A 17,351-nucleotide genomic window follows, 5' to 3' on the forward strand; every position below is an offset into this window, starting at 1 on the left:
ACATTTTTCCTCATTTTGGACCTTAAAAACTATGAAAATATTGAATTATTTTCCAGAAATATATGTAGAACGTAAACAAACATGCACAAGTTGTGCATCATATTACTACTATATAAAAAATAACAATTTCCATAATTACTTTAATAAATTTAATTGAGTAAGACCAAGTAAGAACAAAAGTAAGATAGCGTTTTAATACATTTTCTGTTATATTTTAGTTAAAATCTTCAAGAGCTTTGAGCAACCCCTAAAAGACTTAAGATAAATCTGTAAAAAATGTTTTTCAATAAAGAATTGATAGTATAATGGGAAAAACTTCACTAGGCTATATTCTGGGTTGTGTAATAATTTCTGGACAGCCCTAGGGCTTTGTAGCTCTTCGCAAAATGATTTAATCCTCAAGAATTAAAGCATATCATAGACTCAGGTGACTTCGTTCTCATAACGCCAAAGCAAATCTTGCTATTTGTTTATCCATTCCAATATGGAATGTATCTAACTGGGCAGACGGATCTAAAAGAGTAAGATATTTTTATGTTGCAAAATTTATCTATTTTATTTATATATTTTATCATATGAATTCTATTCATAGTACTTTTACTTTGCAATTTAGAAACAATTAGTGCCAGGTCAAAAAATATACATTGATGGTGTAAAATTTCGCAAATGTAACAAATCGCACGGTACAAATAGATTTATAAATGATCTTTTGGGGCTCATTGTTGGGAAACACATAATATCTAAAGGCGGATTTTCACGGAGTAAATTATTTCGTTCAACACAATATTTTTTCGCGGCTCGTTTTTCGCCGAATCAGAATTTTTATTTCCACCATCAAGTTGGGACGCATTTTTTGCTAAAAAATATGAATTTTCATTAATAAGAAAAAGGTTGTCATTAATTAGTAGAAAAATAATTATTTTAAAGATACTGCAAATGAAACAAGATAAATTAAAGAAACAATTTTGGGTAAGGAAAATTTATGCCGAACGCCTACAGAAATGAGAGTTTCATTTATTAGTTCAAGATTTACGTTTGCACGATCAGGAATACTTTTTTAAGTATTTTGGTATGTCTCCAACAACTTACGAAGAGTTGCTTGCGTTTGTAGCGCCTATCATTGTGAAAAAAAGAACTATAATGAGAGATCCTGTCACTCCAAGTGAGAGGTTGGCCGTAACACTTAGATTCATTGTAACAGGAGATGCTCAGTGTACTATTGGTGCAAGTTATAGAATCAGTGCTTCCACTATCAGTAAAATTATTAGTGAAACGTGTGCAGATATTTGGAATTCATTGAAAGAGAGAAATTTTTTACACGTCCAATCAGAAAAACATGAATGGAAGTCAGTTGCAAAAGAATTTGATAGTATTTGGGATTTTCCGCATGCTATTGTTGATATAGATGGCAAGCACAATATTATGCGAGCTCCCCATAATGGAGAGTCAGAATATTTTAACTATTTGGTCTAGGAATTAATTCGTGCGGTTTTTAATTGAAAATTGAAGGTTTATTTCAAAAACTAAATGGATGAATACATTAATGAAAATAGTGTCCATAGCTAGTCACTACTTTTGACCATCTTTCCGGCAATTTACGAATTCCGTGTCGAAAAAATGCTTCATCCTTAGAAGAGATTCAATCAGAGACCCATTTTTCGAAATTTTCTTAACAAGTGAAGCGCTGTCCAATCAAATCGTTATTCATGCAATAGAACAAGTTGTAGTCAGAAGGAGCGATGTCCGGAGAATACGGCGGGTGGGGTAACACTTCCCATCCGACATTTTCCTATTAGCTTTTGACAGGTTTTGCGACATGTGGTCGAGCGTTATCATGCTGAAAAATGAGTTTATCATGTCTGTTACCCCAATCTGGTCGTTTTATGACCAGAGCTTGCTTCAAATGCATTAATTGTCGTCGATAACGTTCTCCATTAATAGTTTCACCAGGTGTCAGAAGCTCATGGTACACCACACCTTTCATATCCCACCATATACACAGCATAACCTTTGCACAGTGAATATTCCGTTTGGGTTTTGATGGACCTGGTTCACCTGGCTTTACCCAGGCCTTTTTTCGTTTAGGATTCTTGTAATAAATCCATTTCTCATCACCAGTAACGATTCGATGCAAAAATCCCTTTCTTTTCTGTCTTTCAAGCAGCAATTCACAAATGGTCTTTCTTCTTTCCACGTCTCTGTCTTTCAATTCATGTGGAACCCAATGAGACAATTTTTGAATCATACCCATGGCTTTGAGGCGTCTGGAAACTGTTGATTGTTCAACTCCTAACAATTTTTCAAGGTCCTCTTGCGTTTGACAAGAATCCTGATCGAGCAATGCTGCCAATTCTGCATCGTCAAATTTTTTCGGCTGTCCTGGTCGCTCTTGGTATTCCAAACAAAAATCACGACTTTTAAACCGTGCAAACCACTTCTGACACGTTCGCTCAGCTAGAGCAGTCACTATAAACTTCAACCAAAATACGATGACTTTCGGTAGCTCTTTTCTTCATGTTAAAGTAATGAAGAAGAATCCCCCGCAAAAACACTTTATCAGGAACAAAAATCGACATTATCAGTTAAATTAAAAATAGTGTTGTTTACGCTTAAATCAAATGATTTATAATGAAAATAATGCGCAATAACAGTGATCTTTGCACGCATGCGTGACTAAACGAAACGCTGAGACAATAGGCTAGTTTCGTAATCCCTTGTCAAACCGCACGAATTAATTCCTAGACCAAATATAAAAAAACGCATAGCATTGTCCTTCTAGGGGTTCGTAATGCTAAATACAAATTCACTATGGTAGACATTTGTGACTCGAAATGACAGAGTGATGGTGGTGTTTTTAGCAACTGTAGTCTTGGTTATGCAATTGAAAATAATAAATTTAATTTTTCTTATCCTAAAAATATTGGTAATTCTGAAAAAATATTACCATATGGTTTAATTACTGATGATGCTTTTGTTTGAAAAAAAATATCTAAAAACTTTAAAGCAAAATATTATGACACTTTTAAAGCTAATATTATTTAAAGACAAAAGTTGATTAATAAGTAACAATTGATTTGCAAAGGTGTTTTTTAACTGTTGGGACGTATGCTTTTAATCATATATTAACGACTTTATCACAATTTAACAATAGCTTTAAACTTTGAATTTAAAAACAATGATTTTCATGTAAATCTAAAAAGATCAGTTCATATAAAGAAGTATTTCATGGAGCATATAAATATAAAAGTTTTAATATTTATTCATATATATATTTGAATTTATTAACCTAAATTTCTTCTAGTTCACCGTATTTTATATTGAAAAGAAGAGTTTTTATCTTTATCATAGCTCGTCTGTTTTCTTTCAATGGGAGTTCTTTTATAATCGGATTTTAAGGCTTTGACAAAATAGAGTACTTTCATATTTCATCATCTTCCATCGTCTTTTTTAAGATCTTGTCATACTCTACTAATGATTGACAGAATTGTGAGAATGACTCCTCGTTCTGATTTGTGACCCGTGCTTTCTTTTTTATGCTTTGTTTGGAATGGTTTAATCTTTTATGAGTTTCAGTTAGATTTAAATCACTGCTACAAAAACTTGTACTTTGAATTAATGATGAAAAACTGCACTGTGAGTGAAACGATGATGGGGAAGTAAAATCTGGAACAATATCTACATTATATTCAGTTGGTTTGTTTGCGCTTTTTTCATGCAAAAATGTCGATCAAAAAATTTACATTTTGGTTAATTCGAGCCTGCTGCTCCTGATCTTTTCATACGATTACGTTTGTCAAAATATTTTTTTAATGTATTTTTCAAAATTTTTTTTATTGTTTTTGAAGAAAGTTCTCTTCTTTATTGAATAAAAACGCAAGTTTTTCCAAGCATTTGTTTCACCGTCCTGTCTTTGTATGAAACATGACATACTCGTCAATCAGCTGAATTATCGTTATCGAATGTCTCTTCACTTTCAACTACAGGGTGTATACTTAGTTTCTGACCGCCCACATGTTACAAACACAAGATTTTAAAAAAATATTACCGTGATATTACTCTACCTGTGTACAAACGTGCAGCTGATGATAAGACCATCTTTCCTGTGAGAAATAAAGTTATTCTGATGCAAGATGGAGCAACTTGCCACACGGCAAGAGCAACAATGAATTTGATCTACAGAGACATTCCAGCAGTGTGGACCGACTGGCCTGGCAACTCGCCCGACTTATATGTCATCGAACATATTTGGTCAAGACTCCAGGACAGTGTTTTACACAATCCTCGACCTCGTAATCGTGAACATCTGATCAGACGTGTTGAACAGGAGTGGGCTGCCATTACGCAAGAAGAGTGTTTTCGCCTAGTAGAAAGCCTGCCAAGGAGAATTACCCAATGCATAGAAAGAAATGGACAAAATACTGATTACTGACTATTAACATATATTCTTTGTCTAATTAAATTGATATGACAGTAATAAAATGGTATGTGTTGAAATACCGTATTCTTAAACCGAGATATAGGGGGTCAGAAATTAAGTATACACCCTGTACTTCGTTAACAACTTCATCTGTGATTTCAACATGATTCTGAGTATATTGAAAAGCATTTAATAAAAGCATTAAATAATGTAGATTTAATGGTTTTATTAAATGCTTTTAAAACATTTGCGGCGAAAAAAATCAAATGATTCAAAACATTAGCGGCGAAAAAAATCGCGTCGTGCGAACTTATTCGCTCCGTGGAAATCCGCCTTAAGAAGTGTCAGTTTTCTGAAAAGCAAAGTGAGGCTCACTCTGACAAAGTAGCAAAACCAAAAATTTAAGATCTTTTTAATGGTGTTGTTAATAAATAGTTTTAGCATTTCAATTTCTTTATAAACTAAAGCAATCAATATTTATTTAAACTCTTTTGTATTTTTAGCTTGTCAGATACTGGAAGTGTCGTCAAAGATGTGTGAACAGCAATCAAAATAGTGAAATATTGCGTCGAGTTAAAATGTAAAAGATCTTCTAAGAATGTACATATCAACTGAAAGAGATGCTTTCATAATTGCAACATAACTCTAGCTTATCAAAAGTATAACACCATTTGTGATTTTTTTCATATATGCAAAGGCATCTGTTGCGGCCTACTGCATAATCATTTATGCCTCTTACTCTGCTTTTTTGTTAGGTGAAACAATAGGGAGCGAAATCCCGACCCAAATACCCGCGGGTACCCGTATACGGGTAATTTTAAAAACTTTAGTGAACCGATATCCAGGTTCTCGGGTCGGGAATTACTCGATTTAAGCTACCCGAATATTATCCGTAGAAGTACACGATTATTTCTACCCAAAACTTTCTTTACTCGAAAATCGGGTAATAAAATTACCGGATAATCCGGTATATCGGGTAATTCAACCTACTTAAAGAAAAAAATAAATTTTAACTAGTTAAATATTGATACTTATATGGAATAGGTGTAATTTATACTCAATTCTTAACAGTTTTTTTTAAACATTGTGCACACCTTTTAAATATAAAAAAAAGAAAAAATTTCTCTTTCTAATCTTCTTTACTTTTTTATTTAATACGCTACACGCTTTTGTTGCGTGGTCATCGGAACTACCCGTAATCCGGAACTATGCACTTGTTTGTATGTATGTATGTATGTATGTAAGTATGTATGTATGTAAGTATGTATGTATGTATGTATGTATGTATGTATGTATGTATGTATGTATGTATGTATGTATGTATGTATGTATGTATGTATGTATGTATGTATGTATGTATGTATGTATGTATGTATGTATGTATGTATGTATGTATGTATGTATGTATGTATGTATGTATGTATGTATGTATGTATGTATGTATGTATGTATGTATGTATGTATGTATGTATGTATGTATGTATGTATGTATGTATGTATGTATGTATGTATGTATGTATGTATGTATGTATGTATGTATGTATGTATGTATGTATGTATGTATGTATGTATGTATGTATGTATGTATGTATGTAAGTATGTATGTATGTAAGTATGTATGTATGTATGTATGTATGTATGTATGTATGTATGTATGTATGTATGTATGTATGTATGTATGTATGTATGTATGTATGTATGTATGTATGTATGTATGTATGTATGTATGTATGTATGTATGTATGTATGTATGTATGTATGTAAGTATGTATGTATGTAAGTATGTATGTATGTATGTATGTATGTATGTATGTGTGTATGTATGTATGTATGTATGTATGTATGTATGTATGTATGTATGTATGTATGTATGTATGTATGTATGTATGTATGTATGTATGTATGTATGTATGTATGTATGTATGTATGTATGTATGTATGTATGTATGTATGTATGTATGTATGTATGTATGTATGTATGTATGTATGTATGTATGTATGTACGTAATTGTATGTATGTAGATATATGTATGTATGTACGTAATTGTATGTATGTAGGTATGTATGTAGACATGAATGTATGCATATGTGCATGTATGCATGTATGTAAGGCCCTTAAAATGACAACAACTAAGTTGGTACAGAACTGTCCGACGCTTAATGGAGTATTTGTATGATAAAAATCTTATTAACTTTATTATTTTCAAGCTATATAAATGATTCATTAGATTATGTAATAGAAAATTATTCTCGATTTTTTCTTTTGTTTTATTTTTTTTCAGAAAGCGGCGTTGTTAATTTGAATTTTCGTGGGAAATAAAATTTCAAGAGTTTTTGACATTTGCTATTGCAGCTATTATTATAACTATGTTCAGTTTTGAAAAAATAAACGGCTAATTATGGCAGAGGAAGGTATGATCCATATTTTGAAATAAAATTACATTAAGTTTCTTCGTGTTTGTGCATAATATAAAGCGTTTTTATGATTGACTATTTGAGTTGTAAATTTAATAGCTATAAAATAAATTCTTGTTGTTTAATCTTTAAACATTTTTGTACAAATTTAACCAAACTACGAAAATCTTAAGTTGTTTCTAATATATTAATACCTAAACTGTTAAACTATAAAATCTCAAACAAAAAAGAATTATTTTATTTGTCGTTAATTGAGGACGCCCCACTATGTATTACTTATTTCATTATTTATCATGTAGATTCAACAGAAGTCAAAAAGTTGTTCACTAGAAGAGAGTTATATGAAATAATGAAAGATGGTAAAGGTAAAAAGTTTGATGAAAAGTTTTCGTTGTTGGAAAAACACCTTAAAAAGTTATGAAATATCCAATAAATCAAATAAGTACCATAGCAAGAACTTTAAAATTCTTTAAGAGCGATGTTAAGAAAAGATGGATATCTGCAAGTTATAAACAAGAAAGTTTTATAATAAACAATTAACAATGGCTCAAATCAAACATCGAGCTACCTTATTGGTCAATAAACATTCGACCGAAACCTGGACGACCATCAAAATCATTTATAAAACTATGTGATTGCAGCAAGCGTCGAAAAACTATTGATTTGCGCATACAGGTATCTGTTGATGAGTTGACGTATGTAGCCAGAATGAGCCAGCACACTTTAGGAAAAACTTATGTTTCAAAATTTATTAAAAAAATGACTCCGACTTCCACCAGAGCAAAGAAATACCGAAAAGCATTTAACTCTGCTTTTAAAAAAGTAACTGTCAATAAATTAACACCTCAAGAGGCAGTGGCATTGTTTGTAAAAGACGATTTTACCAGAAAATAGTGGGAACTTATTCAAAGTAGAAACAAAGTTGTCTAGCCCTGCTACTCAACAATAGAACAAGCCAAAAATGAATGTTTTCCTAATAAGGAATCAATAAAAGTAACCGAAACAACAGCTGAAATTCAATTATAAGCATTACTTGACCACACCACATTACGCTTAAATAAATGTCTCAGAGGTTTTAGAAAACTATGGTTTTAATATCAAAATGGGGCTGTGATGAAATGCAACAAGCAAAATTTTAACAAAAATTTCAAAACAACAACGACATTAATGCAAACATTTTTCAAAGTGCTTTAGTACCTCTAAGAATGATTGTTAAAATTCATGGCCAACAGGAAAAAATTATATGGCCAAACCCAGTCACCTCATCTCTAAGGTTCTGCAGGCCCATCGAATACGTTTCATTAGTGAATCTAAAGACATAACAATTGATGAGATGGAGCACGTAAAAAACCAAATAAGGAATCTCAGGGAAACAAGGTTTCCCAATGAAATAGGAAAAATAAAGTATACCTTGCTTTTAACAATGGTAGATGGTTTAGCGTGCAACTCTACAAATGATATTACATCAACTATGAGGTGCTACATTTGTGGACAAACATTGAAATATTTTAACAAATTGATTAAAAAAGAGTCAACCGATACGGAAACCATCTCATTTGGACTCTAGATTATTTATGCAAGGATCCACTTTTTTGAATCGCTTCTTCATTTAGCTTATAAAATATTTTAACAAAAGTGGCAAGCTCGATCAGACGAGGAAAAAAATTGTCAAAGAAGCAAAGAAGAAAATACAAACATCTTTTATAGAAGAATTAGGGCTTCAAGTAGATATACCTAAAGCAGGGTTTGGAAATGAGAATGACGGCAATACGTCCAGAAGATTTTTTTCAAACCCGGAATTATCTTAACAAATAACTGGTGTTAACTTGGATTAGATAAATGTTTACATGTTATTCTTAAAGTCATTTCAAGTGGATATAAAATTGATGCTGTTAAGTTCGACGCTTTTGCTCATGAAACTGCTAAACTGTATATCAAACTGTAAGTTTGTTATTCCATTTCTCCAACCATACATAAAGTTTTGATGTATGGTGCCGAAGTAGTAACTCAAGCAATCCTCCCTATCGGCCAGTTATCCGAGGAGGCAGCTGGAGCCCGAAACAAACACTTTCGGCAGTACAGACAAAATTTTAATCGAAAGTTTTCTCTTATCGACAGCAATACAGATGAATTAACTTTACTAAGCCGTCGCTGATTGACTTGCACTTTGTTTTAGTTGGGGTACATAGGGACCCCAACTAAATAATTATGTTTTTGATGAAATAATTCTTTGTTTAAAAAGATTAAAAAAGATAATTTTATTCTATTTTACCAAAATTAAAACATAACTTTATTATTAACCGAAAAAAGTTTAAATATAAATTATATATATATATATATATATATATGTATGGTTTACTTTGCACAGTGTTTACAAAGAATTTTGCTGTGTGTACAGCATACAAAATTGTTACATTTATTAAAAGTAGGGATCGCCGGTTACAGAATACGGTATACTAATTTTACGGTATACTCTACCGTATACTTGGTATACTAAAAGTTTGTATACACATTAGTATACCTGTTTAATTTTATTTGTGAAATATTTTTGGACTGACTTGATAATCTGATAATTATATTATCTTAATTGATTAAAATACTGGGCCATGTCTAGTATTTAACTTACATAATTATTTTAATTCAATTTTTGTTTCTTAGGTTTACTTAAGAAAAACTTTAATTTGTTAAGTTGTTATATTTTTATACCATGGTGTTTGTGCTGCTCTTCACCGTTTTAAGATAGTATTTTGGTTGTCTTTTTTACTGGTTTTTTGTTTATTTAATGGATTTCTCTGATCTGAAATAAGTTAATGATAATAGTAATACATATGTTTGTATCATACTCTTGTATTTAAGTAAACTATTTAATGTCTGATCAAATTTACAAGCATGTCTCTTTTTTTGGAAAAGGTTCAACAAGAAAATATTATTAAAAATATTGTGATAAACAAATAACAGCACGCTAAAAATTGAGATGGGTACAGCATTTAAGGGGATGTGAAAGAGTGTCTGAAGAGGTTAAGTTGTGCTTCAAAAATAAAAAAAGAGAATTTCAGAGTGTTTTAGTTGAAACAAAAGGAAATGATAATATGACCTCACAAACCTCTGAACATTCAGTTTTTTAAGAATCTGGGCAGCCTGCTAAAAGAACTATGCTAAATTCATACTTTGACACTATAAACAAAGATGACATCAAAAAGATAGATAAATCATATGCAAGGATATTTTTACATACAGGAGTACCTTTTGCATTAGCTGATTCTTCTGCTTGGAAGCAACATCATGCTAATCTTAGACCTGCATATAAACCTCCTTCTAGTAAATGCATTAGTGGGCGCCTTTTTAAAGATGCATTAAATGATGAAAAATATAGAATAAAAGAATATGTTGATAGTTCTGAATAAGTAAGTATAGTGACTGATGGATTTTCAAACATTAATGCAAAACATCTCATTAATTATTCAATTCATGTTGGAAATAGGACCATAAAACCAATTGCTTACAAAATTGAGCCTGCTGGTCAAGAGCAACAAACTGGTATTAATATTGCAAAACGGATAGAAAATGTAATTCTTGAGGTTGGTGTTGATAAAGTTACAAGCATTGTTACTGATAATGCATCAAATATGAGAGCTGCATGGGATATTATTGAAAGAAAATATCCAAAAATATTTTATAATGGTTGTGCTGCCCATACGATTAATCTTTTAGTGAAAGATATTTGCCTTCTTCCTGAATTTGTGGATATTTTAGAAAAGTCTGAAAAACTGACAGCATTTGTTAAACAAAGAACATCTCTTGTTGATCAATTTCGTATAATTCAAAATCGTGTTAAACAAGAAAATAATTTGAAGGAAATGCGAACATTATCACATGCAGTTTTAACACGGTGGTATAGCCATCATACATCAGTTGCCCGTAATCTTGAAAACAAATTAGTTTATTTGAATTTAGTCAACTCAGGTGCATTCTCACGTATATCTCCATCCACAAAAAAATCAGAATACATTAACATTGTACAAGATGAATTTTTTTGGGAAGACTGTCAATGTTTTATTAATGTTATGAAACCATTATCAAAACTAGTAGGTAAACTGGAATCAGATAGTTGTGTACTTTCTGAAGTTTATATAGGTTTTATTAACTTAATGCAAATATGGTGTGAGGACTCAATATTGAAAAGTCTTGTTTTACGTCGATGGGAATTTGTTCACACACCATCTATGGGATTTGCATATTTTCTTGATCCACGAAATCATGGTGGTAGAAATATGTATAATGAGCCTCCTCCATCGAGTAAAAGTGATCTTGTTATGGTCCTTGAATTACTTCCAAAGTACATAGTTGAAACAAGAGGATTTTGCAATATCAAACTTCAAAAAAAGAAATAAAATCTTTTCAGAGACTATGTGCAAATCCAACATCAGATTTTTTAGCTCAAATTGAATTAATGGATCCTGATATCTGGTGGGGAGTTGAGGGTGCAAGTAAATTTCCAAATTTAGCAAAGGTTGCACGAATAGTCTTTACTATTCCAACTTCTCAAGCTGCAAGTGAACAAATACGGAGTTTGTATGATTTTATACATTCAAAGCGTAGAAACCGACTTGCAAAAGAAAAAGTAATTGGCTTAGTGCTCATGTATGCAAATGCCACACTTAATGAAAAAGAAGCAAATATTGCTGATATAATTCTTGGTAATACTAGTGATCATAATAATGATGAAGATAATGTTTCTATTGATTTTACTCTAGAGACTTCAGTTGATTCAAGTGATTTGTCATCTCAAATGATTAAATAAAAACTTTAAATATTATCGTAGAGAAATTTTAGAATTTTGTGCAAAAGATTAATATAAATGTTTCTGTTTACTTTTGTATTTTTTTATTTCTGTTTATATTTGAATATGAAATATTATATTTTACTATTTTTATTCAAAATTATTTGAAAACACAAGAATTTTTTTTAAAAAGGCTATGTTCAAAAAAAAAAAAACATGTTTGCTTTAAAAATGAAGCAGTAAGATAACAATCCAATAATATGTGATTGCTGATTTTGATCAAAACCTTCATCTTTTTTCTTTATCTAGTGAGGATGTAGTGCAAATTTAATAATTTCTATTTTCAAGGGTTTATCTGGCCCATCAAAAATTAAAAACAAATTTTTGGGGTGGTATGACAGTCTGGACCGACAGTATTGATATTATATATTAAATTTTAGTAGTGCTTATTCCTTATATTAGTAAACATAAAAAGTTATTCAAAATTTTTCTCAATTTTTTTTTTGTTTTCTCTTTTAAAGTAGTTAAACGTGAAATGCAACAACAAAAAAAAGCATTTTAACCCTGTGCTAATTTGACTATTTTAGCTGAGGGCTGGGTTCGGAAATATAGCAAATTTGTCTGGTTCCATCGTCGGCTTCTATAATCCAAAGATAAAAGTAATATTGTCCGTTTGTGCCAGTTCTCCCTGCCAAAAAATTATTTTAATTTTATGTTAAAAGTAAAAAAAAACAAAACAAAAGCAACTGGAAGGAATGAACCAGGGTCACCGGCCAATAAATGCTTATGCTTTCCCGATCAACATAACTGCACCAATTGCTCATAAAAAACATTACTTATATAATATAACTCATATTAAGTATCACAATAAAACGTAAAAACAAAAACATTGAACAATAAAACGTAAAATATCACAATAAAAAACGTAAAATATCACAATAAAACGTAAAAACAAATACATTGTTTTAAACGTAGTAAAAATTCAATTCCTTAACACCTATTTAAAAATTTGTATTACGGTTTCGCCGAAAAATCAAAAAGTTAAAAGTTTATTTTACGTCATACTTTACAGTATACTTTACAGTATACTTTACAGTATACTTTACAGTATACTTTACAGTATACTTTACAGTATACTTTACAGTATACTTTACAGTATACTTTACAGTATACTTTACAGTATACTTTACAGTATACTTTACAGTATACTTTACAGTATACTTTACAGTATACTTTACAGTATACTTTACAGTATACTTTACAGTATACTTTACAGTATACTTTACAGTATACTTTACAGTATACTTTACAGTATACTTTACAGTATACTTTACAGTATACTTTACAGTATACTTTACAGTATACTTTACAGTATACTTTACAGTATACTTTACAGTATACTTTACAGTATACTTTACAGTATACTTTACAGTATACTTTACAGTATACTTTACAGTATACTTTACAGTATACTTTACAGTATACTTTACAGTATACTTTACAGTATACTTTACAGTATACTTTACAGTATACTTTACAGTATACTTTACAGTATACTTTACAGTATACTTTACAGTATACTTTACAGTATACTTTACAGTATACTTTACAGTATACTTTACAGTATACTTTACAGTATACTTTACAGTATACTTTACAGTATACTTTACAGTATACTTTACAGTATACTTTACAGTATACTTTACAGTATACTTTACAGTATACTTTACAGTATACTTTACAGTATACTTTACAGTATACTTTACAGTATACTTTACAGTATACTTTACAGTATACTTTACAGTATACTTTACAGTATACTTTACAGTATACTTTACAGTATACTTTACAGTATGCATTACAGTATACTTTACAGTATACTTTACAGTATACTTTACAGTATACTTTACAGTATACTTTACAGTATACTTTACAGTATACTTTACAGTATACTTTACAGTATACTTTACAGTATACTTTACAGTATACTTTACAGTATACTTTACAGTATACTTTACAGTATACTTTACAGTATACTTTACAGTATACTTTACAGTATGCATTACAGTATACTTTACACTATACTTTACAGTATACTTTACAGTATACTTTACAGTATACTTTACAGTATACTTTACAGCATACTTTACAGCATACTTTACAGTATACTTTACACTATACTTTACACTATACTTTACACTATACTTTACACTATACTTTACACTATACTTTACACTATACTTTACACTATACTTTACACTATACTTTACACTATACTTTACACTATACTTTACACTATACTTTACACTATACTTTACACTATACTTTACACTATACTTTACACTATACTTTACACTATACTTTACACTATACTTTACACTATACTTTACACTATACTTTACACTATACTTTACACTATACTTTACACTATACTTTACACTATACTTTACACTATACTTTACACTATACTATACGGTAAACTGCACACTAAATTTTTAGTTTACCGTATACTAGCGATCTCTAATTACAAGTACTTCGAACTTTTTCATCAAGTGATCTAATACAGAGCTTGCATCTACCTCGTTTTCTTTCCACACCAAAATTACCATTATCTTTTGCTTTATTTTCATCATTGCTTCTTTTTGTTTTATTTTGTGGATCGTTGAACGACATTCAAGAACTTCATTCAAAATTTCGTGATGAAATGTTTGCAACTAATTTGCAAATACAATCGTGTAAGTTTAATGACAAATTTGGAAGTAACAGTCTTGATTGGAGTTGGTTTGCTACCAGAGATTTTCCGAGTTCTTTTAAAAACAATCTTCTGCGATGCGTCTTCTGTTTATTCCATGTAGGATTTAAATGCATCCAAATTACAAAAGCATTAACAGCAGATATGTCTAGGATGTTGTAAAAGATTACCATAAGCCACCTGAATTATAAAAAATAGACAAATAAATAATAGATTTCATAAACTTATACAGTGTTACAATTGCTATATTTATAATTACCTGCGGGTCATTCTCTGTATAAAAAGCAGAGACCATTTCGTCAAGAGTATCTACTCCCCCCTTCGTTGAATTATAGTCCAGAATTATAGTCCAGAATTATATTATATATCTGGTTTTTTATCAGGGTGGTTTGATAACTCTGCATCACGATGATTGCTACTCAGCAAAATGACTGACTTTCCTTTCTTTGGGACATATGAGACTAAAGTTAATTGTTCTTGGTGACCAAACAATGAAGAGTAGACTTCTCGTGTTCGAGCAGGTAAAAATTCTGTGGAAGTTTCTTTTTTATTTTTACGCATCGTTCCAGCTAGACTTAATTTTTTCTCTAAAAGTTCTTGTGCAAGTGTTACTAATGTGAAAAAGTTGTCCATTGTAACATTTCTTCCAGATCCTTTTATGACTTCAACTAAATCATGTACTACTCGTTGCCCTTGATTCCTTTCTGGGCCATCTCCATGAACACGACCAGCATAAATTTGTGAATTCAAGACATAGCTGGTACTGGAATCACACAATAACCATAGCTTTAACCCATATTTAGCTGGTTTGGATTTTATATATTATCTAAATGAACAATGTCCACGAAATGGAACCAGCTGTTCATCAACAGTAACATTTTCATATGGTCTAAAACTATTTGAAAGTGCTTGTACCCAAATGTAAAAAAACCTCACGAATAGGTCCAGGTTAGTCATTGCTGCGTCTTAATAATCGAGCTGCTCTGTTCTCAAATCTCAAAACTCTTGAAATGGTATGAAAACGCTCACAACTCATTACATAACGAAAAATCTGCCGGCCTTCACTAATGTTCCATAGCTCCTCTGCAGCTTCACCTGCTGATCGGTAAACATCTGCTAAAAATAAAAGTCCAAGAAACCCATTTTTAGAGCCCACTTTTCTTTAAAAACAACTTCACTTTCTTTGTTTGATTTAGTTAGAACTATCTTGAAGAGTTTTGGGGTAAAACAAAAGTTGAAAAGCAGCATATATGGAATCTGTCATACGTATTGCATATGGTGTTAATCCTGGTTTTAAATTCATGACTTTAGTGTGCTGCAAATTTTTTAGTATTGTTTAGTCTTTGTTTTTGCCATATTTCATTACTTTTTGGGCACTTATAAACATTTGTTGTATTGCTAAATTCCACTTCAGTTTCAACTATTTCATTAGCTTTACCTGGACTTATTTCCTCAACCCTATCGTTATGTATATTTCCACTTTCTAATACCTGATTTGCATATCTTATTCTCCCTTGACTATTTGTACCATAAATACTGCTAGTGCCTCTAAATCCACCACGAGTTCTACATCTTCTAGCTCCTAATTCTGGTGTTGACTTATTCTTTACTTTTAAAGTTGCAGGAGTATCTGCTTAAAAATCAGCATCATCTGATGACTCAGTATATTCTGAGCTGTCTGTTGTTACTTCAACAACTTCTTCTTCCTCTTCATCATCATCAGATGTTAACTCTTCTTCACTTGATGAATCTTTATCAAGCGATGCAAACAATAGTTCCTGAGCCTGTTAAGCACTGTATCTAATGAAACTCTTTTTTTAGTTTCAGCCATAAGTTCTAATATTTGTTATGAAATTTAAATTTAACTAATATATCTAAAAATATCCAAAAAAAAAGATTGAGTTACAAATAAAAAAAATAAAAACAGTTTTTAAAGGCATAAGTTATGAAATACAATTAAGTTTATAAGAAAAACTATGTTGGTGTCCATATCGACCCCAACATAGTCAAGTCAAGGGAGAGTAAACATAAACAAGTAAAGGGAGAATAAACATAAACAAGTCAAGGGAGAATAAACATAAACAAGTCAAGGGTGATATATAAGGAAATGCCGGTTCTGGCTCATGAACACTTTTCCATAGTTAAGGATGCTAACGTTGATGCGATGAGTTAACTTTTCTTCAAAAAAAAAAATGTTATCTTGAGGGATGAGGTACCCCTAAAGATCTAATTCTTATCATTCAAAAAATTTCTTGCCTTTTTCAAACCTCAGCGATAGGTCGTGTTTTGTAGTGACCGATGGCAAGTGTGTGAATTCCGTCATCTAAGATAATTCTTTTGTCATCGTTAGCGCTGAGTGCGACCTTGTTGATTTCTTCGGTGTAGATATCGTGAAGATGGGATCTGAAAACGTTCATGGTTGCAAGTTGTTCATTTCCGTTCATTAAGCAGTCACCACAAGGTGTTAATAATGCTTTGAAAGTCAAGACCTTCATTCAAATTTTTCAAGACGTAAAGACACAAGTGACCACAGTAAGACGTGTTTCCAAACTGAACTTGCTCGCTGTTGTAATAAACAGGACTTTTTAAATAGTCAACCAGTTCAACAAGAGGAGGTTGTGCGTATGAATCAAAACTGTATTTTTTATCACCGTCTTTATACCAGCACACCCAATGAAACCCACCAGTGCTTGAATCACCAGTGTTTGCAATACCGCATTCTTTTCTTCTCGGTTTTTTCGGTAACTCGTCTCTTACAAGAACTCCACGAAAGTTTTTTAATTCTAACTGTTTGGCAGCCTTTATCAGTTGAAAGTTGGTTAAAGCCTCGTTGGGTAAAACAATTCCTTCTACGTCAGTCCATTGAAAGTCAATCATTTTTTTTAAAATTTGTTAAAAAGTTTAAATTAAATCATTTTATGATTCATGGTGACAATGTCGCTTAGAGAATGGATCCTAAAATGGGTATGCTATTGAAGGGTGAATTA

At 31.1% G+C, this 17,351-nt stretch overlaps 1 protein-coding gene and 2 pseudogenes across 1 annotated transcript; 2 read left to right on the forward strand and 1 right to left on the reverse strand.

Moving 5' to 3' along the window:
- The first annotated feature begins 1,071 nt into the window (after positions 1 to 1,071).
- On the forward strand, positions 1,072 to 2,979 carry LOC149892206 (uncharacterized; annotated as a pseudogene).
- A 307-nt stretch (positions 2,980 to 3,286) lies between these two features.
- LOC149892207 (uncharacterized) lies at positions 3,287 to 4,095 on the reverse strand (annotated as a pseudogene).
- Positions 4,096 to 6,816: 2,721 nt separating this feature from the next.
- Positions 6,817 to 11,223, forward strand: LOC149892208 (uncharacterized). The gene is made up of 4 exons (XM_090078089.1): positions 6,817 to 6,829; positions 7,132 to 7,197; positions 10,070 to 10,150; positions 10,238 to 11,223. Exons 1-4 carry the CDS (start codon positions 6,817 to 6,819, stop codon positions 11,221 to 11,223), a joined length of 1,146 nt encoding a protein of 381 aa, XP_089934215.1.
- The last annotated feature ends 6,128 nt before the right edge of the window (positions 11,224 to 17,351 follow it).

This window comes from Hydra viridissima, unplaced genomic scaffold, assembly GCF_058129835.1.
Source record: "Hydra viridissima isolate aposymbiotic clone 2 unplaced genomic scaffold, HvirCarnegie_v1 scaffold_2, whole genome shotgun sequence".
NCBI classification, from domain to species: Eukaryota; Metazoa; Cnidaria; class Hydrozoa; order Anthoathecata; family Hydridae; genus Hydra; species Hydra viridissima.

Excerpts from the sequence above, each read along its gene's own strand:
- LOC149892208 (XM_090078089.1), top strand. Across the intron at positions 7,198-10,069 it reads AATAATGAAAGATGGTAAAG|GAGTACCTTTTGCATTAGCT; the intron begins GTAAAAAGTTTG and ends TTTTACATACAG. Across the intron at positions 10,151-10,237 it reads TGCATATAAACCTCCTTCTA|TAAGTATAGTGACTGATGGA; the intron begins GTAAATGCATTA and ends GTTCTGAATAAG.